Raw genomic sequence first — 22,479 nt, forward strand, 5'->3', positions numbered from 1 at the left:
TAGCCCTTACCTCGTGGTTCGTTTCGATGGAGGCTTCACCCCAGAAAACCCCCTCAGTCTCCGGTGCTGTGATACTGACCCGAAACAGTGCATAATGCAGGGGCAGCAGTGTGACCTGATTAAAAAGAAACATCGTTGGGTCTCAAGCAGATGTAGGCAAGTTTCCACTGCAGAACAGAAGCACCAAAAGCACAGCAATATATGTATTCCCAACATTTGCTATTCACCAGTCAACCCAACACTGTACTTGGACACCGGGTTCAAATGAAACTCCACTATTGAGAATCAGTTTTCATGAAATCTGAAAACATTAAAGGGACACCAATGGGGGACACCAAGTCAGTTTAGATGTATGATGTATTTTTCGAACAACCTATTGCCATAATTTCACAATGGTTATTTGATGATAAGATAAGGAAAGCAAAAGTCAAATCTTATTTTTCAAAAATTCATGCCATAACTCCACTACCATTACAACAGTATGATATCATAAATGTTTTATTGTATTTTCCAGAATTTTGGCTGAATTGGCTCAGAAAATGTTTGTGCTAGATTAATAATCTGCCTCTTTGGGAATATACTATGTATGTTATTGATTTTCACAAACTAATAATTGTCTGGGCTTTAGCAGATGCCATTCTAATACGTGACTTCATTGTGAGCTCGTATGAAAATTTTGAGGTGGTATTTTTGAGGTATTTTCTTTTTGCACCTTTGCTGGCATTTCTGGTGTCACGGAAGAGTAAATTACTAATACATGCAAAAATATTTTGCTCCTCAGTGCTCCTTTAAAATGAAATGACACACAGCTGCACGAATTTTAGTTCTGTCACAGTTGAAGAAGCTCGACACAACAAACGCCGATCTTTTAAACACTCGATATTACCTGAAAGAAGATGCCTTATTTTTCTCGAATTGAGCCCAGGTATATGAAAGCCATCACAAACCATGTGCAGACTCCAGCAGCCTTCAAACAAATATCACGCATGGATATCAATTCGAAAAATGGTGATCCTTTGCTCACCCTGTAAACTGCCGATTTGACGAATGTGTTGCTTGTAGAATAGTTTGAAGAAATTGAAGAAACTGTGAGTAGATTGCATGTTCTGCTCCAGAGGAAACTGAGCTATTCTATTTTTTAAATACACTCACATAGGGAGGCCGTAACGGGCTCATTCAATCAGTAAGTGCTTGTGTAGGTTCGTGTAAAAATAGTTGCTTAAATGTCATCAAGAAATGAGAGACGAGACTATTTACTGTGGACTCGTTACAGTGTCCACAAAATCCCACAACACTCGCTATACTCAAACACAAAAATATAACAATTATCAGACAAAAGAGCAGAGCATGCAAATAAAAAGGAAGCTGAGAGGCACCGGAAAAAGTTAAAAAGACACGAACAGTATGTAGAAGTAAATGTTCGACGAAAAGGATAGTTAGCCCTGCATTTAAGGAATGCTGAGCTAACAGCGAAGGCTTTGGTGGCAAGGCATCAACACACTCACACAGAGGGTGACAGCTGAAATACGGCAGAGACGCTCACTCATTTAAGGAGAAGGAAGTGTCGGACATGAAGCCGAAGACGCAAGACTTGATGGGAACAAGCCTGGCCAACGCCAGATGATGAAAAGCTTTGTGTCCAGGTGGGAGCCTGCAGCGACCTTGAGGTTCTGCTGGCCATCACTCCCGCGCCCTGGACACCTTCTTTATTCGGTCCCGACACAGCCACGTCTGCCTAGCTTCACTGTTCTGCACCCATAGCTTTTCTTCTGAATCTCTGTGGAAGCTCCTTATTGGCTTATAATGCGCACGCTCACATGTGCCGCAGCTGCGCGTAATCTTCTTTGTCCTCTTCGGTTTATGCTGATGAGTGGCGCACATTTACAGCGCGCACTTGTATATCACAGTGGTCTACCAACGAGTACCAACTGGGACATGGGAGTTTTGAACTGCCACGCCGAAATGCTAGATACAGTAAAAGCTTATCAATTCGAACTCAAAGGGGACAATAAAATTGTTCTAATTAAGTGAAGTATGAATTAGTGGGTAGGCGCTAGAATAAATGGACATTACACCACACTGTCGGGCAGAACCCTAAAAAAAGCCATCTTTGCACTCATTATTATGGACTAGCTACTGCACGTTTCTGGCAGGTGATTTCATAAATTGAGTTCATAGAACTCTAACAGCAAACAAAATTGTGATCAGTAAGTGATACACCAGACAATGCATCGACACACATTTACGAGAGCAGTGAGCCTTAATATCACCACATTCGATGCTATTTATTCTCTGAAACACATTTACTTGCATGGCAGAGTCAATGCAATTAAAATTAAAAGTAATCAGTAATATGCATTTTCTAGCATTTCTTCTGTCCTGACTCTGTGGTGTCAAACATGGTGTTTGCGGCTTGCCGAACAGCTCCAGCACAGTGTCCAAATCCTATCTGCTGAGAAATGCTGCTATTTCGTTGTTTTGCATATCTAGTATATTTGCTTTGGTTTGGTTTTTGCAACACATAGTGGATGCCCTGGGCCGACTTCAGCAAGGGGCAATGAAAACAAGGGGCTCCCAGTTCGGATTAAATGTTGTGGATGCTGATGCGTTCAAATTATTGGGAGTTTTCCCTCTTAGAAACACACAGGGCTGTATCGAGAACAAGGCATCAGTGAGAAGTAACAACAGTCCATTCGAATTAACCGAGTAAAAATCAACAAGCTTTTACTGTAATCTGTGAGGAAATTCATACAGCTGGCATGAAAACGTAAAGATTTTTTATTCTGGGGAATTTATTTTGTTGTATGCAATAACGAGTCAAATTTACTTCATTAAAATGAGGCTCCAAATAAGTGTAACCCTACGGAAATTCCAAGGAGAATTAGGTTTGCTTTGTTGTATTTATTATTTTATTATCTTCTATATCATTATAATGGGAATTGACTGTACTGCTTTACCTGGCTGAAATTTGCGCCTTTGACTCACTTATCTGCTGGTTTCCGCAATTAAGGATATACAGTTTATCAGTCGCCACTGGCCTTCCAAACCAACTCTACACCTGCACCTGAAAAACAAGCAGATGCCAACACACACACATACACACCTTTCTTACGACGCTTGAGAAGTTGTAATTCCCGACTAGTGTGCTGCTGTTCTCAGCTTCAGCAGCAAGTTCTACTAATGTCTTGGTCATGTTTGTGCCCCAGTGTTTGATCACTACCTGCAAAGTTGTATTGTGAACAAAAATGAAAAAAGGGATTTAGGCTACAATAGGATGCGAGCTATTCCATTAACAGGACATAGGTATGTATTGCAAGTAACATGAAGGACTTTGAACAAAAAGCCGAGTGAGACGGCAAATGAGCTATAGTTTGTAAGGTTGGGTGCGGGAAACACAAGTAGAACAGGATGAATTGCGATGGTGTTGTCCTTTCTCCTACTTTTGAGTCAGCACCTTCTACACTAAACCGTCCGTATTGCGGATTTCACCCCTAAATGAAAAACCCCTGCTGCATTGGCTCCTGGCACATTATTATACTACACTAGCGGTAAATCAGGCTTCATAGCAGCGTTGTGGAAATGTAAATGTGTCTTCGAAAACGTGGTGTAACATTTTCAATGATCGACACAATACTGACATGTGTAGTTGTTCAATTTTTTTCGGTGACAGATTTTGAAGGGTAACTTGAACGGCTAGTCTTTTCTTTGTTAGACACAATAATAATGAGTGCAGACAATGATTCCAATTAAAGCCCTTGGCATTTTTGTCGCCTATACTTTTACACATACCCTTTCCCCTAGACCTTCTATGGTATTATTGCTCATTAGTTTGGTATAATATTTTGACCAGTTAGGACACATTCTAAACTTATGACTTGGTGCAAAATGCACGTTAATTCATCCTAATGGAGCACCAAGTAAATATTACGTGAAAATTTGTGACACCAATAAAGGGTGAGCATGAGGAGCGCTGCTTACTGTCACAGAAACATGGTTCTTACCAGGGCAGCTGTAAAGTTGGTATGCGCAGATGCTCAGATAAAAGACATAAAACAGCAGAAAAAGGGCAAGGGAAGCAAATCAACTGAAGAAACAAAAATGCTACTGCAAAAGCAGTAAATGGTCTGAGTATCTCCGGAACTATCATTATTGTCTGAGCGCCTTCTTGTTTCGGAAGCTTTACAAATATTGGTTCCAAATCTAGACAGATTGTGAACACCATAGCAGTAGTGTACAAGGAGAATCAAAAGTTCCCCGGCCACGCTTCCATAGGAATACATGGGATAGTGGCCTGGGAACTACAGACCGGCCCCGTAAATTTTTTTTTACCTATGCGGGCATCCCTTGTTACATTCAAATATAGGAGGACACATGTATTAAGAGTTGAATTTTTGCGCTGCAGAGCAGATTTCGATGCCTTCCAACTGTGTTCATGGCTATCATTGTATCGTGAAAGCTGCTTGCTCTGTCAGCCACAAGGTTGCCAAATAATGTGTTTAATCGTTAACACATTGGCTGCCGCGTTGACCGTCAGAACCGTGCGACACTACCATGATTGTCAGCTTAACTCCCCCCTTATAGTAAAGCTATGGACAGAGTACACAGCCGGCTCGGCCCTAAATGGTTTACTATAACAGGGCTCCCGAGAGCTCTAGACAAAGCCAGTGAGTTGAGAAGAATGCAACAGCAAGTACATAGAAAATTGACACAGCACAGTTTTACGAATAGAAACTTCAAAAAAATTTCCTACCCACCTCGATAGGGTTTTCATTGATGACCACAAAAAACATGCTGCGCTTGTTCCCAATACCAAGGGTACCGAAGTCAAGAAAGGACTCATTGTTGACAGCATGGTGAAGCCTCTGCCAAGCCAAGTAAAAAAAAAAATTAAATGTAATTACTCTTGTGCACTAATACAGGTAAAAACTCAGGAGTCAAGGTACAGAGGCCTCAACAATAACATACGTATAATCCCCCATCTCAAATTCACCTTTAAAAGCAATATACTGATCACAAACACCTCCTACTCTTAAACTAGAGAGAGAGAGAGAGAGAGAAAAAAAAAGGAAGCACCTGTAGATAAATTAAAAATCTACTGTGAATTGGTGGAAAATTTACTTACCAATGTGAGCCTACCGCTGTAGCATGTGAGAGGAATGTTGAAGTGCGATATGTTTGTATGCAGCCTTAGTGTTGCGTTCAGTTGCAGAGCTGTCTTCTGTGGGTGAAACTTGAGGTATACTACTGGCTTTGTTTCATTTGGCTGCAGAACTGTTGATGAGTTAAATATGACCTGAGAGAAGGGGTGAGTACACAGATCAGGTGACCACAAAATGTAGCCTAAAACGAACAAGTTAAGCACTAGTACAATAGTTTTAACATAAACATTAAGAAAAGTACTATTAAAGTACAATTAAGAGTAGTGATATTGGCCAAATCTTACTATAATCATTTGTGCAGCCTGACTTGAATTTCAATCAACTTCTACGGGAAACAAGTTTGTCCTTATGTGCAAACATGAGCAGTTTATTGGAAAACATGGCATAAACAAAAATAAAAAGGAGATTTCTTTTTGAATAAAAAATTTGGAATGTATAAACTGATCCAATACATTTCATTCATCAAACAAGTGTAAGCCATACTACTCATATCAGCCAGAATGTGCACTGAGGAAAAAATCTTTTTTTTTTTTTTTTTCAAACATTCAACACTGGTCTACAAACCTTTGCTCCCACTCGTACTAAATGCATCACATCGGCTGAAAACATGTTGTCAAAGTAACACAGCACATGAAAACAAGCAAAATGTGCAGATAGTACATTTTTATGACTTCAGAATGAAAAATCTGCACTGATGCAATATTATTTGCCAAGGCAAACATGTGATTTCAGCATTGTAAGCTGCATAGCCAACGAGGCCACTGTGGAAAGTCGTTACGGGATAACAATCACATTGAAAGTAAGCCGCGTGTTCGAAGAGAAAACGTGCTCAAGGTCGTGACGCACACATAAAGTAATTTCTTTTCCTCATGCCATCTTTCCCTGCTAAGCTTCCAGCGCACTCTTTGAGGCGAGAAAAGAGAAAAGCGATTGCAGCGTGCAACAAATAAAAACTCTGACTTTGTACTTTATGGATTAAAAATATTATTGCGCTATTCAATTCAGAAGGCAATAAACTGTTTTAATGAAGTCATTTGATTGTCACTTGCAAAAGTGTCATAGGGCACCTTTAAAAGACACTCTTCTTTGGTACTCACAGTAAAATGAGGTTGACTCTCGGGTTGAAGTTCAATGCTGTGAATGACGACTGGTACCGGGAAAGTATTGGAGATATTTAGTGGCCTAACATCTGACTTGCTAAGGCTCTTTGCTCTCCCTATGTAGAACACAGTACCATTCACATTGTACTCCAGTGACCTAGAAAAATAGAAAAATATAAAAAAAAATGGATCAGTTTCCAGTTCTCTTCAGTTTGCCTCCCCCTCCCAACCCCTGAAAACAGTCTGCTATGTATATCTAGCACTGCGATTACAAGAAAACATTCGTTGCTCTTTTAATCACGTGAAACACCATTTACCGAAACAAGCTGCCTACTACGGATTAGTTTCCAGTTCTCTTCAGTTTGCCCCCCCCACCCCTGAAAACAGTCTGCTATGTATATCTAGCTAGCACTGCGCTTACAACAAAACATTCGTCGCTCTTTTAACCACGTGAAACACCATTTACCGAAACAAGCTGCCTATCTCATCATGAAAAAGCTCTTTTTTACTTTCACTTTTCAATGCAGTAAGGAAAAGAGGATGAGTGAAGTCAATCAGCTGACTGGCAATACTTGCTTGTAATCGACAAGCTATTTGAAAATAACATGACGGTACTCCACACTTTCAATAAAGGCCCAACTCTTTTGTTTTTACAACAGAGCTGTTATGCTAGAGGTTTGCCCCGTGTCATGAAATTAACATAATCACAAACTGGTATGTGCTCAACCACTACCTAAGCACTCAGTACAGATGGTTAACAAGAGAAGCTGCAAAGTTCACTCTTTAATTGGTGTTTGCTGCCCTAGTATTCCCTAGTTAAATTTTAGTAGACCAGTGTGGTGATTAGTGGGATTTGGCCAATTTGTGTGGCACATACGCACCACAGGAGTTGAGGTTTGTGTGTGTCACACACAGACAGAGATAAAAAGAACAAAGAAAAAAAAAGACAGAAAAGATAGACAGAACAAGAAGTAAATTGAAAGAAATAGAAGAAAAAACAAAAAACAAATGAAGAAAAAAAAAACACAGGAACCAAAGGGAGAGATGAACAAACAGATGTAGAGATGAATTAATATAAGGACAAAGAGTAAAAAAAGGCTAAAAAGAGAGCAAGCATAGCCACACCATAGCCACATATGGCATAGTATAGCAAGGGGCAGGAAAGACACAAGTAAGTGGCCAAGTGCCTAGCCAAGTCAGGACACTATAACCTCATCATAACGAAATGACATCTGACCCAAAATTAATTTCATTACCCTCAGAAATTTGTTATAAACACATAATTGAAACACTGTATCTATGACAAGACCATTTATCTCGTTATAACCAATAATTCGTTATACCTATGTTCGTTATAACGAGGTTTGAGTGTAAGTGCCTGCCAACTCTTCCGTGACCAAGCGTTGCGTGACTCCGTGCAAGATGTACTCTTTTTTTGTTATTATTATTACATTTATTCCTTCTGAACTCAGTCAAAAAATCTTGCTGAGCTGTAGTTGAGGCTCATATGAATGTGTGAGCCAAATATAGCACTGTATGAAGCAGGATATTCACAATTTCAAAAACAGCTGAAAGTTGAAAAATTGCTTTCTCTACCCTTCCTTCTCAATGCAGTCACCAATCATGCAGCGTGATGACTATGTGGCAGGTATGCCTGATACTATAACTAGCATGCACCTTTAAAAGATCAGCGTGCTCTCATGAATATTTCGAGAAATACGCATGCCTCGAAATAGCAAGAAAGCATTGGTCAGTTGGTTTTCCAAAAAAGGTGGGAAAAATGCTAAAGAACACAGATGAATGTAAGAAATCACAGAAAATGTTGCAGCATGCTGGATTATATGTACAAGCATCTATTCTGGCATAAAGTAACAGCTACATGGAGACAAATAACATGAGAAAAGGCACGACTTACCCATTCATGAAGTATACCTGAAATGGTATCGTCAACTTGTACTGGTTATTTTTGGACTTCACCACAATTCTGCCTGAGCATTGTTTCAGGTGCTTAACTTTTGAGGCTAGAGAGGCAAACAGGTGTGAGAGAGTTAGTGCTTTGCCTTGCTTTCTCTGTAACCAAATCTGTCTGCTACGTAGAAATCTGCAATTGACCGTACGCCAAACTATCGAGACACTGCTTGGCACTACATGCATATTCACATCTGCGTCGGCTCACCTTACCATTATTCTATCATTTTTCATTAAAATCTACAACTTCTAGTCATCACCCATAACATACATATTTACCTGACAGCTCAAAGCCCTTCACATTACAGCGACTATCACACAATCCAAGTGCGGGGTCAAGCGAGGATAAAGTGAGCGGGTCCCTGTCATAATCAATGCACTCGACAAAAGAGGGGTGTGGCAGTCAACGCCAGCCTTTTTGAGTACCGGAAGACCAGTGCGATGACTCAAGACAGAGAGGAGACGAGAGAGAGGCTAGAGCGGTAGAGGTGCTGCGGGGGGCGGACAGAGTTGGTTGAGCCGAGAAAGCGTGCGGACGACGAAACGTCATAGGCCAGGCCACGTGGTAGCTGGTAGCCTGCATTCGTGGTCGAACCAGTGGTTTAGAGTGTGAAACCTACGGCAGCGGTGTGTCCCCTGAAGATCTGCCCCACAACCAGTCACCTAAGACAGCGAAGCAGAAGCCCGAAGTCCACAAGCTTGGGCCTTCGACGACCTACCAACCGCAGATAAGCGCTGCATTTGATCGCTCTCCTCTCTGGCTGGGACTTTCATAATTTTATTACATCCAGTGTTTATTGATTGTTCACGAGTTGTGTTTTGTTGTCTACATGTGGGCGATGTTTTTATGATTAACGTCGAGTATATTTTTCGAGAGAGTGGGCTATTTCGGGGTATTTTGTGGGGAGAAATCGTCACCACGTGGTGTGCACTGGGTGTGTCCCGTGGAGGAATGTCGCGCCTAGTATGTAAATCTTGGTTAGTCTCGAGTGTTTTTATTCTTGTTATAGTAAAGTGTGCAAGTGCATTTGTTTTTTTATATTTGTTGTCTCCTGACTCTTGCCCCTGGTCCACGTTCGATCAGGCGTGGACCTATCGCCGGACAGCGGTCGAACCACTCTTCAGCATGCGGGGTGGACTTGCTGTCTGCTCATCCCTCAAAAGTGAAGAGTGCAGGTATCTTACACCGAGTAATCATTAATATCTGACAGCGACAATGTCTCACAGTTGTAGTCCCGACTATCCTGTTGTTGTCCATGGCTACAGTTTCATTAGCAAGTGCATTTCTAAAGATTGCACTCAAGGCGAATGGACACCACCTGTTAATGCCAGCACACTGGCATACTCTTATTTGCAAGACATGCTTTATTATCAAGGGCTGTATATAATGATGTTCCCTAATCATACTACAAGCTTCAGTTTTTGTTGCTTTTCGTACAAAGAGAGCAAATACAGCCATTCATTTCAGAAACATGTAAAGGGATATGATCGACACAGAATAGTTATGTCATTTAGCATTTATACTTGAAGGGTCAGCATGTCTTAACTACTAAGACTAATAAAAAATTTGCCAGACATATTTTTTTAGCACAAACAGGAAGAAAAAGAGCTATAGTTGAGAAGAGAAGCAGACACAGGGCATTGTCTTCTTCTCTTCTCAGCTATAGAAACTTCTCTTCACAGCTATACTTTTTTTTCTTCCAGTTTGCACTAAAAAATATGACATCTGGGATACAACACCAACTAGCCCGAGAGGAAGTTCTATTAAAAAAAATTTATGACCCCAAAAATTGCAAGTAGAAACTCCACATTGCCATAAATCATCAAACACAATACTTTATCTCCATTTTCACAAAGATACATGGAAAATTAACTCGTGCATAATGCTTAAAAGCAGACAAGTATGCAAAAGCACATGTGCAAGAACCCTGTCAATGCCTGCACACTGTCTTCAAACTCATGAGTAATGACATGGCCACCAATTAAATGCTATACTACTACAATTATCTATCTCAAAACAGTTCAATATGCCTATCTATGGTATGGGTTATAACAGATGCGAATCATCAGCTGAAGGGTGACAGATTCAGAGAATAAATACAAAAGGTTGCTCACGAATGTAGGTCACAGTTGCAACTTGTGTGGACCGAACTGTGTCAGGGGGCACCTTGGTTGGTGTGAACTTGACCTCAACTGCCTCATTCACCGGGGTGACAATGACATTCTGCCAAAGCAGACAATCAATCATGCTCTCTCATGCATGTAAATCACGAAAAGAAGCAATTACAAGGACAAAGAAGACCTTAAGCTATCCCTGACTATGCAGACAAGAGTGCTTCACAGGCACAGTCTTTATAACCATATAAGCCATTAGTACGAATGAAAGAAAAAGACACACATAGACATATGAAAACATTTCACATACATGAAACAAACATCTGAGAAGGTGTAATTTGTGTAAAACTACTAAATGTAAGCTGCACCAAGCACATCTTACAGAAGCATGAACGCCATATGTCAATACAGACTACAAAGAAGTTTGGCAATGACAAAGGCACTCACACTAATGTAAAGCTGTTTGGGCCCAGAGTTTAAGAGGTTCAATGGGAGAGTCTTCGGTTCATCCTGGCTGTGCATGACCCCGAAGTCGAGTGTCTCCGTAGGTGAAAAGATGCCAGGCACTGAAAACATTTGAAACACCTATGCATCCGCAAGCACAAATAGCATTGAGGCCAATGCTCTTGGGCAACGCTTGCTAATCAGCAGCCAACAAGTTTATCGTTCCACACATACATCTGCATCATGACAAAGGCACACATTATCCCTGACTTGGAAGATGCCAGTCAAGTGACCGCAAGCGTGACTTTCGTGAAAAACTCACACGAGACAACTTCCACTTCTACAGGTAGAATCAGGTCTACACGGATGGTGCTGTTGAGTTTTATGCGGATGAATGCTGTGTGGTTTTTCTCTATTCGGGACACAAAGTTTGCCTTCATCACTGGCTTAGTCTTGTAGGGGGGAATCTCCTGCAGCAGCGAAACAAGAGAATACAATGAACAATTGACTAAACTTTTTTGCAATCTGTACCAAGAAAGCCTGATGAGAAAGATGATGAACAATGCTTTATCATCGTCCCTCGATATGTGGAGTGACAAACACTGTAGCAAAACTTGACGTAAGAATGGGTATTTCACCTAACACTGCACATGCACATGCGTCATGGCAATAGAAAGATTTGTTAGTTTAATTAACATCTAATCTGCACAACACATCCATCTTCAGGTGCACTTTTCTCCGTGTTTGCCTGCATGTAAATTATACGCTGCGAAATTATAAGACCCCAGCTTCAAACTACTGTGTACGAGTAGAAAGGCACGTGCTACAGCTTCTGCAGTGCTTGAAAGACAGGCTCTTGCATATTAAATACCACTAAGAGGACATTACAGCAATTCACAAAATTTCAGTAGAGAGGTATATAATACAAAATTATTGAAGATTGATAAAGTATGATGTACCGAAACATTACCACAATACCTGGACTGCAAAAGAGGGATACCAACGAAGGACAGGGTGCTTTACGTAAATTTTTAAGAATCGAGGTTCTCTAAAATGCGCCTAAATCAAATGAGCCAATAAGCATTTTAACATTCCACTCACAGCAAAAGAACAGAATCCTACAGGCTGCTCGCATAATCTCTAAATATGTCTGAACACCGTGGGCCTTCAGGGCGGTCTCCTGGGCAAAGCGCATAAATTCACGCAAAGGCATGTACAAAATAAAAGGTTGACACAGCCAAAAAGTAAGCTCACCCAAAGTTCTTTTGAGATCTTGTTTTCACCATCTGGCATTTCAAGGTGCAAATCTCCACCACTTGTGTAAATTTCAGTTAGCTGAAACATAAGAGAGAATTGGGTAAAACTAATAACTGTGAAATAAGTTGACAAGAGTAAAATTATCTTAAATTTCATTTACTTACAACATAATACACCAAGATTACCAGATCTGCTTTTTTAACAAGAATTTAAGTCATCAGAGTAGGAAAAAATCACAGCTTAACAAAGAACGAACTGATATTCAGGCATGGCTTTTCTTTTTACCTGAATAGTGGAACTGTGGGGGTTGTGCATGTAGATGAGTGGTGTGTAGCTACTATTGAGAGGCATGCGAACCCCAATGAATGGCCGCAACCGGTATGGGTTCTCTTTTCCTATCGCTGACACCTAAAAGTAGGATGAGAAGAATTAAAATGCAATAAACGCATGCAGTCTACACATTTAACATCACCAAAATGCCGTTCCCTGAACATACTAATTACAAGTGGTCACCCTCTGAATCCTTTAAAGCTTTTTTTTCCATTGGAAACCTACACACAGTAGCATGCGGAAAAGCAAGTCTGCTGATGAAGTGGCTATCTCGCATCATTTAGAAAGCAGAACTCGTGCAGCTTTGGTCCAAATTAGGCAATTTGGCAAGGATGAATGTGAGCTAGGTCGAAAGCTTGGAAGCACCAGAATTACTTGTTGCTGCATTTGTCCACAACACATTTTAGGCAAGACATTGTATTGCAGCTCTGTGCTGGGCAAAAACAAACTTGTTATGAAGTCACACGTTATGGTATTAAACGAACAAACTTAAAGGATGCAAGAGTCAGGTTTGCAAGAAAGCATAAGACAATGAATAAGCATAGAATGGAATGCGTGGTATAGCTGCAGCTGCCTTTCACACATTTCAGCTAGCAAACGTATTTCAAGCTTTACTAAGGCATGCTCTCGGAGCAACTTGCTCAATGTCTGTCTTGCACTACTTGGAGTGATTATGTCATTTCCTCACCTGATACTTGAAGGAGCCTAGTGACGTATGAATAAATAATATATTTTCAACTAGGCCCCGTTCTCTTCCCAGGTACACAATGTCGAATGTCGTGTTGCCACCCGGTGATATCCTCTATTGGGACAGAAGCAAAAGAACGGTACACTTATAACTCTGCAGTAATGTTTGTCCCCCCCATTAACTGGTTGCAAACTAGAAAAGCTCCTGAAGCACGGCCCACATCATGCACAGTTCCCAGTTTCATACCTCACTGAGCCACATATAGATGCATCCAGCGAGTATTAAACTTCCTAGTCATCAGAGATCACAGAACTGTGCCTTTAAATTTCGAACACATCAGACTTCTTTATGTATTCTAATGCATCACCTTTCTCTACGAGTACACCTAAACATCACATTTTCATTTACCAATGCAGAACGTAATTTTTACACATCACTTTATTCATCCACTCAATATTGAAATGCAAGAAGGGAACAAATTGTCACGATATTAAACCACTACATTTTAACAGACATGAGAGGCAAGTTTTCAAGATAGCATAAGACGCACAAATACTCAGTCTCCACGCACCTTTTCCTGAAAGAAGGAACAGTGAAAGTTTGCTGTGTTGCCACTGATGGACAGCATTTCTATGCTTGATTCGGGACTCAGGTTCTTCACAACTACTCGTCGCCGCACAGGCATACTTAATGGTCTAGGAGAGGATTGCAATAAAGACATTCATTAGACAATAATTTACACAAAATGATGGAAAGCAATCATGGGTGTCTGATACTGGTCGAGTACCTCATAAGAAGTAAAAAAGTGCTAAAGGATTCTGGCAATAACGTTACTTTTATAGAATGACTAGTCATGTCAATAATCGCACATATACGGAACTACATAAGCTACAAAGCCTACGAAACGTCCACTGCATTAGGGTGATTATTAGGTTCGGTCCCATTTTGCTTTTACAGGCAGATTCATTACAGCATTTCCTCATGGGATAACATGGAAAACTCACCCTTGTATTCACTACAACATAATTAAAAATCAAGCACTATTGGTAATCTCACAACCAACACTGCAAACAGTGTCACAACACATTTTGGGCAAAACACACAAACTCACTGGGTACACTGATGTGAAAATGTATCAACAAAAAAAAGCAGTTGCTCTTAAATCAACTAACAACAATCAGCCTCCTCAATCCAAAGTCCATTCAATTGGCTCCGAATGATTCTATTCAATTGGATCCCAATGACACTTATTTGACTATTGTGCCCAAGACCAAGGTCAAGAAGTTTCACATTCAACCAGAGAATTTCATATAACTAAGCATGTAGCTCAATGAGCTAAATGTGGTGATTTCTGAAATAACCAAAAGCTTAAAATTTTCCTCCAACTTACTGCGACTTGAAATCCATGAGGGCGGGCTCGAACGCTATCGGGCTTGCATACATATTTGTGCTACTGTCTTCCAAGTCTGCAAAGCTGTGCGAGGCAAGCAGACAGAAATATCTTTGAAACAACAGTCTTGATCAATCTCTCCACTCCTTCATATGTAAGTCTGCAAATTAAGAGAAACTCTGCGAAAAAGCTTCTTACCTGACAGGCGACGAACTGCTAACTGCCGATGGCTGGACAGAAACAAACAAGAAAACGAGAATTACAAAGGTGACCCAGGTTCCCCGGTTAGGTTCAGCAAAAAACTCATTTGCGAACATACTTGCAAATTGATGACTCTATAAACAGCTGTACAGCACAAATAGCTCAATAAAAAGCAGCCCTTACAATCTGTGCTACCGGAATGATAAAATTTCACATATCTGCAAGCCTACTAATCTACGTAAGTTTATAAACTAAAATAAATAAATGCATGCTTTCAGTAAATACGAAAATTATATTTATTTGAAATGCCGATGCCCTATTACAGACTCCACAATTTTTGTTACGCTGGGACGTTGCAGACAGATATCCTACTTTACAGTGGCAGCTGGAATGCAGACTCGCAAAGAGACATGGAGCCTTCCATGAAACTAAATGCTGGTAAAAGAAATTATTGTTAAGGGCAGCACAGGTGTGCCAAAGTTGAAATTCTTCCCTTAATCTGAGGAAACAGGAAGTCTTTTTGGGAGGAGCCATTCTCATATAGGGGGCACATCTGCTGACCGCTCAAAATATTTTTGGTACATATTAAATAAACTTACTCTGTTTTTACTTCTCAAGCACCTCTTATTTAAGTGCCGTCACAATCTGCTCTAATATGTTTGTACCTCTGTAGTGCCTTTGCTTAGTGACGGACATGTGTGCATGCTTTCTTTGCAGAGTTGGAGCCAGAAGACTAGGTCTTTTCTCACCTGACTGAACATGAAAATAGTTAAATAACTAAAAAGAAAGAAAAAGAAAGGTTTTTACATGAAGGAAGTGCCTCAGCCATCAGAAGCAAAGAGAGCTATGTTTGTGAAATTTACATTTAGAAATCACAAAAATGAATGACTGGGCTAGCTTGAATGGAAATGCAAATGTCACAGATGAATGCATATGAAAGGCACCTACAGATGTGCAGCTATACACAGAACATGCACAAGTGAACAAATGATAAAAATCGAGAAAGAAATCCAGCTTTCATGATCACCTAAAAGAAGGTCACAAGACCTAGGGTATACGAAGATACTGATTTGTCGTGCAGTGGCTTAACATAGTCTCAAGTTCAGCTCCAACGCATGATAATTTGCACAACCTACACATGTTAAAGGTTTCATCCATCGACAAAGCAGATGTTTACTTCTGTCCAGGAAGATGTGCACCCGTAATTTCTCAATTTTCATGCTTAGATGTAAAAGTTCATTCCCACGAATATCTTTGTTTGTTTGCTCAGTTTCATTCCATTGTTAAAATAGAAAAAAAGGTTTAGTTCACAACAAATGGCTTCTTTTACACCCTCTGCCGGCTCCTTGAAGTCAATGCTTACCAATTCTCGTGACGCAACTCACAGACCGCATATGCAGTCTGTTGCAATAAAATGGCAAAGACGCCACTCTGCAGTTTCCAGCCGCTTATCTATTTGTATACCACAAGTGCCCTGATCTGATGAAGACTCTTCAATTCAAAAGAGGCCTGAAGAAAGGGTTCCCAGGGTGCGGGAAAGGGGAAGTCTCTCGGAAAATGTGCAAGACGAATAGAGGAATACCTCACTGTCGGTGCAATAGCAGCATGACTCGGTGATGTAGGCAACTTCGTGGCTTCCCACTGACCTATTTAAATCCTCTACCATATGTTCAGCCAGAAGTACCTTTAATCCTGGAACTGCCTACTACACTTGCATAAAACTGTGAAGTTGCAGCACAGTCATATGAACCATAAAATGAAGTTCCCTTCCTCTAAGCAGAACAATACAATTGACATAAAACGCTCACAGACTCTGGAATACCATAAATTTATTAACATATCCAAAGCATGGTGTCGAAATCTCAAGCCCTTATTAGTAAATTCAAGCAACAAAGTGTTCTCGCGACTTTAAATGCTGGCCACTTAGAAATCCAGTCCTATCCTCAACTGTGTAGTCCTTCGAATATTACGGTGATATCTTAACTGGAGGTCCTCTAATCTCAGTAAAAGGAGAGGGGGGATAGCAGGAAGGAAGGCGAGCCTAGACCTGAGTCACATAGGTTAGGTGCAGTTAGGCAAATGTTTGAGAACTACACACCTCCGAAATATGTGCGAGGACTCCATCAACAAGTCCGCTGATGTCGGTACCTGCCTGCACAAACCCTGAAATGTGGACAAAAATGAAACTTGCTTTACAAGAGCAACAAGGTAGGCAATATATATCAGATAAGCCTGCCCACATGTAGTAATACAATGCGTGCACACCTGAACAGAAAAAAAAACTGTCTTAAGATAACCTGACCATAACAACGTGAAGTCAATTAAATTTTACAAATAATTATTGCAGTTGCCTTCCAATTATGTTGCAGCAATTATACACAAAATATGTGCTATATGTGTATATAGAAGCACAGGGGGTGTGGAATACAATAAAAGGCAAAATTAAGGCCTATACAGAGCCAAACAAATTTTTTTAGGGGAGTAGAAGGGGGGATGCACTTGATGAAAGTTCTAACCATTGAAAAAAAAAAGAACACCTTTTTTCATTTTTTTTTCAGTACTACACCCACACTACCCTGATTGACTATGGGTCTGACAAACAGTGAAAAAGACTGACTATTCAGTCAGTAGATTAAAAAAAAAAATAGTTGTGCAGCGTAAATCAACAAGAACTAGAAAGCAAAAGCTCACATTACATAAAAAATAAAGTTAAGGTAGCCTCTCAATAACATGACATCACTGTCAAGCTGTCGCATGAAACAAAAATAATATAATAAAGCTCACATCAGTAATGATTATTCATTCATACTATCACAATATGCAGTTGCTTCATCTGTACCCAATGCATCACGTAAAAAAAAGTCTGCAGTTACAAGTGATATTTCAAATGGAAACACTCCTAACACACTGTCAGCAAAACTGTGCAGTGTCAGGCCATGGCAAGATTAATTTGACTGTTCCATCATAATGCACTTAGAACACATTGTCATAGTTGAGAAAAACTAAAAATCATGACACGGCTAATTTGACTGCTCTATATCAATGTACCTAACTGTTATATTTCAAACGAAAAGTTTAGAGAGGTTTAAACACACACGCAACTTCTGTGCCAGTTGAGTGATAGCATGTCTCCGATGGCTCCTGGTGAAAGGAGTACATAAAGACCGATGAGATACATGTATGGACAATTTTTTCAAGCTTATTGAGATGTTTCCCTGAGGCCTCAAGAGCATTGTCTAACTGTCTCGTGCACAGACAATCTCATCACCTTTTCCCTTCCATGTGGCTTGCACTAACATGCTCCATTGAAATCGAAACCCGCATAATATGGCCACAATGAAGCTATAAATTTCAGGACTTTTGCGTCCACTGAACATTCCCGGTCTCCTCACTATTGAGACACTGGTTTGTTCAACAGTTGGAGGGGTTCTCAAAATCCTGGGCCAACACTAAAGTTAAAGTAAGCCTACTTACTTTCTTTTTTATGTATTTTTGTAAGGTACAAGCACCAATACAGTGCCACAGGAAAACAGCAAACCTTTAACAACTAATATCGTATTCTAGAAAACTTATACTCATTCATTTGTCAGATTTGAAGGTATTTCATACAGATACCCTAAGCACTATATTTCAACAGTTGAAAGCTTCTTTCTTGCTTTAGGGCAAAAAATTTGCACTGCCACATCTTTAAAATGTTAAACTCAATAAGCTTGGTACTCAAGTCCATTACGGGAAATAAGTGTGAAATACGGTTCCGCTAACAAATGAACTCAAATATTCTAACAACAACATAGGTCACACAATGACGTCTCTATAGATGACATCGAAAAACAGATGTGTACAAGAATTTCAATGACAAGAAATGCTTCTCCTTGATGCTGCAACAAAAAGAAAAATACTAAAAGGCTCATGAATCATTGTGTGCAACAGGCATGAAGTCGCATGCAGCTGCGTTGTTGAAAATTTTACTGTATATTTGTTTTCAGCCTGCTAGCGTTGAGAATTTCCCAAGATGTTTCTGCCTAAGTTCCAGATTTTTTAATGAAAACAGTAAACCAAATGAGCAGATGATGATCATAATAATAATAATAATAATAATAACAATAATAATACAAAATGCACAACAGATCAAACATGAGTGACATTTAGAGCAAATGAATTTCATACGAATGTTATTCTAAGTAAAAAAAAAAATTAAACTTTAGACTTGAACAATAGGAAATATGCTCGAACTAAGCGTATAAGTCATAGTCTGCTTGACTCGCAATAATAATAATAATAATAATAATAATAATAATAATAATAATAAGGGGAAAGGCATAAGCAATAGCGTACACAGCGTAAGGCAAAAAAAAAAAAACACTGAACCAAGATGTTGTGCGTAAATACGGCAAAGCTGTGTTTGCGACGCAGCACAGCGAAATTGATTTTCGTTCTGAGAAATGAACATAAGCGCGTGGGAGCGCGTCGTGCCGGTTACGCAATCCCATAACTGGGACGAGCACTTGTGAGCTACTGAGAAGTCACGTCTATGAAGGAAGTGTCACGAAAATGAAAGCACCCGACGCGTGTTATGAAGGCTTGTCAATACGCGTCGATTACAAACGGTTTCAAAGGAAGCACTTGAAACACGAGGCGCGCGGTCAGCCGGTCTTACTTCGAAAACCGCCCCAGGCACAAGAAATCTGTCAATGAGAAAAAAAAAAAATACAGAGATGGTGGCAGACTAGAGTCACTGCTTATATCACCGGATGGCTTTCCACTGCGTACGCAAGACGGCGAGCGGACGCTGATCGACGTGTCTAAATACGGCCTAAAAAAAAAGGGGGGGGGGGGGGGGAAGGGGGAGGCTATGCGCCGCTGCTCGACCGGCATGGGTGCATTTTACATGGTAAATAAAACCAATATATCAGATGTCCAGCCAGATTTAATGTCCCTGAGCACTTATTACTGTAACGCGCTGCGGCCGCGGGCAAGCGTTCCATGCGTTCCATGCAGCGCTTCAATTGCCATCCTATGCAAAGCTTCAACTATCAAAATCGTGCCCCACATTTTACAGCCGAGCCACAGCACACGCGAACACGACGAATTTGTCATACGGCGGAGGCGCTACCACGCTCGAGAAAAAAACTCCACACTTGGTCATACACACGCGCACACGCACCATTTCGCGCCAGCAAGCGCCGCTTGCTTGGTCGATACTCTCACGGCGACCACTGCACTTTTTTTTTTCTCTCTCTCTCTCCTCAGCGAGTTGTCATATAGCTATCTAACCATACGCCCGCAGATAGACCGAGCGCAGCTGTTTCTCAAAGTTTGTAAACAAATGATTACCGGTGAAGAGTGGTTTCGGAAAGCACTGGCATCTGTCAGCACGTGAGGCACGGAAACGGGAAACGCAGCAGTGGTTAGACGCGCGCTATCGATTTGCTGCAGTTTCGCCTACATCGTCGCGGCTTCTAAGGTTTCCGAGCTCGTTTCCTCCAGCGTACTTTTTAATCGTTGTCTGTATGCCCATCTGTACGCGTTAGCGGCTTACGCTAACGAGAAGCACGCTAGAGACGCGCAATCACGCGAACAGCTGCAACACAGCACCGTGGAGGAGGCCTAGATTTGGATTCGGGTGACAAAAAGCCTCCGCTGGTGCCGAGTGGCGCGAGCCAATATGAAGCTCGCGTGTACTTGCCTTGCGCATGTCCGTCAACACTCTGCACAACTTTGTAGACAATGTCCAAGACATTGAAGAAAAGAAAGAATTTATGGAGCTTCATATTCCCACAACTTCGTATCACATTCAACCGCGCCATTCTGCATTCTGCAACATACTGAGTAAGCCGCTCCGTTCGAGCTGTTTTAGCGTCTGCTGCGGGTACTTTCGCACCCAATTGTCAGTTTCGTATCATAGTGCAGTCGCGCAAGTGTGTGCTGTCGCTACGCGGGTTCGGACCTGGCGCCGCAACGGTGAGAAATCGTTGCTTTATAATGCCTGCATAGACGGCGCAAAACCAGGAGCATTGCATTTTTAAGCTCTGATGACACGAATAAGCCCATGTGTGGCAGGAGTAGCAACCAATATCCACGTGGTTAACTTGAGCTGTTCTGCAACGTCCTAACCACGCTCACAGCTGATATAACGGTTTTAGTGCCGGATAACTTCTCAAGGAAATCGATGAAGGCAGTTCATTCATCTTTGCGCACTCAACAAGCTGTATAAGATGTTAAATTTAAGGCGTTGTAGTATTGACTCGAGGTGAAATTTATCTTTAGCCACATTTGTTTCAGTTTGTCGCGTTTTATTGCACTCTGTTTTAGGGGCTAAAATAGCTCCTTCTCCACTTATGTTTACGTCCGCTGGAGTTTGCTGTCTCTAACATTTATGAAGGATTTCTGCGCATTTTGGTAGCATCTTCCCCTCATCTTTGCTATCCCCGCGATTATCTTCAAGAAAGAAAATGCTATGCAAACATTTTTTTTTTTTTTTCTGTGCCCTTCCCGTCACTTAAGCGCGTCTTGCTTGCTCACTAACGAAAGTTACGACTGCCAATAGAAACCAACTTTAACGCGAGCGTAACTCGCAGTACGCGAGCGGAACTTTCGGCTTCCTGTTTATCGGTTTACTCGCAGCGCACCACTGCCTCGCAGTGAAGCGTTCCACGACCAACGTGCGGCATTTGCCGGCGCGATGTCGACGCCCATTGCTAACAAAGGTCGGTCCGTAATTTCTAGAATGAACTTTATTTTCAATTTTCATTATTTTACCTTCTAATTAAGTGCCATAAGGTATCCGTCTTTCGCCGGCTTCGCAGTTTGGAACGCAGTAGCGGACGCCAAACACTGGTTTCGCTTTCGTATAGACGTTTTTTTCTGCTTGCCTTTTAGTTGGCAGCAGCGCAGTGTCAGCGCCGGCGGAGGCTATAGTCGTCTCCTCCTCCCTTGCACTTGGCGCGCGCTCTAAATTTCCGACCTTGACACGACGACGTCTCGGGGTGCCTAAGCTGTTCAATTAGGCGTCCGCCTTCGCGAGGCTTGCACTGCCGAGGAAGATGCGTACTCGTATGCGCGTCTTCGGTGGCGTCTGGAACGCGTTGTCGTCGGCCCCTGACAGCGCTACGGTGGCACAGACATGTTATGACTTCTGAATAATTGTGACACGTGCTGGCTGTAAATTCAATAAGCGCATGGCGGAACTTACATTCAAGAGACTATAAGTGAAAAAAAAAAAGGATATGTTTCTTCCTGCAGGTAAATTACTGTTAGACAATACCAAAACCACCAAGCTTGTCTGCCGCAAGAGGAGACGATTGGTAACGCCGCGCCGAAAGTCCCGCACTAATCGCCTCGACGTCGTAGATTTGGGCGGTGTCTAATAGAACCTACCCTACGTAGTTCTTGACCGGTAACAAATAAATTGCCTTCTGAGGGAAATGGGGACTGTGTAGAGACATAACATGCCAAGTTACAGGCCATTTCGTTTAGTCAATGACGCCAAAATACGAAAAAAATTGCTTTGAACTCCGTGACGTCAGGCGGAGAAATTTTGGTGTGAAATTAAAATATTAAATTTTGACCGCTATTAGCTCTTTTTTGTTATGCCTCTGGTGCTGAAATTGACGACATTAGCGCTTTAGAAGTATAATTTACTAGTCTTAACTAATTACTCTTCCGCGTTATTGTCCCTTTAAGTTCAGTATTTTTAAATGGAAGGCCGTTTGATTGATTGATATGTGGGTTTTAACGTCCCAAAACCACCATATGATTACGAGAGACGCCGTCGTGGAGGGTTACGGAAATTTTGACCACCTGGGGTTCCTTAACGTGCACCAAAAT

The 22,479-nt window shown here is 41.2% G+C and overlaps 2 protein-coding genes across 4 annotated transcripts in view; one reads left to right on the top strand and one right to left on the bottom strand.

Annotated features, from left to right (window-relative positions):
• The window catches only part of Tmem131 (Transmembrane protein 131), a 73,584-nt gene extending 53,091 nt beyond the window's left edge, over positions 1-20,493 (bottom strand). For 2 of the 3 annotated variants that reach the window (XM_037421369.2, XM_037421368.2), the window contains exons 1-17: positions 20,339-20,493; positions 16,751-16,815; positions 14,650-14,681; positions 14,452-14,535; positions 13,633-13,756; positions 13,062-13,175; positions 12,329-12,451; positions 12,041-12,121; positions 11,109-11,256; positions 10,790-10,908; positions 10,343-10,451; positions 8,175-8,280; positions 6,257-6,416; positions 5,123-5,293; positions 4,755-4,862; positions 3,104-3,220; positions 11-115 (exon numbers count right to left, since the gene is read on the bottom strand). In XM_037421369.2, coding sequence (XP_037277266.1) covers positions 11-115; positions 3,104-3,220; positions 4,755-4,862; positions 5,123-5,293; positions 6,257-6,416; positions 8,175-8,280; positions 10,343-10,451; positions 10,790-10,908; positions 11,109-11,256; positions 12,041-12,121; positions 12,329-12,451; positions 13,062-13,175; positions 13,633-13,756; positions 14,452-14,535; positions 14,650-14,681; positions 16,751-16,815; positions 20,339-20,459 — 1,887 coding nt within the window. In that variant the 5' untranslated portion in view covers positions 20,460-20,493. Of the gene's footprint in view, positions 1-10; positions 116-3,103; positions 3,221-4,754; positions 4,863-5,122; positions 5,294-6,256; positions 6,417-8,174; positions 8,281-10,342; positions 10,452-10,789; positions 10,909-11,108; positions 11,257-12,040; positions 12,122-12,328; positions 12,452-13,061; positions 13,176-13,632; positions 13,757-14,451; positions 14,536-14,649; positions 14,682-16,750; positions 16,816-19,309; positions 19,438-20,338 lie in introns of those variants that run through there. The other variant, XM_075877674.1, reaches the window with a different exon arrangement.
• Positions 20,494-20,545: 52 nt separating this feature from the next.
• LOC119170249 (monocarboxylate transporter 12) overlaps positions 20,546-22,479 on the top strand; it is a 58,036-nt gene continuing 56,102 nt past the window's right edge. The window contains exon 1 of the mRNA XM_075877716.1: positions 20,546-20,613. The gene's annotated coding sequence lies outside the window, so the exon portion shown is untranslated. The remainder of the gene's footprint in view (positions 20,614-22,479) is intronic.

The sequence above is a fragment of the Rhipicephalus microplus genome, chromosome 2 (assembly GCF_043290135.1).
Source record: "Rhipicephalus microplus isolate Deutch F79 chromosome 2, USDA_Rmic, whole genome shotgun sequence".
Taxonomy (NCBI): domain Eukaryota; kingdom Metazoa; phylum Arthropoda; class Arachnida; order Ixodida; family Ixodidae; genus Rhipicephalus; species Rhipicephalus microplus.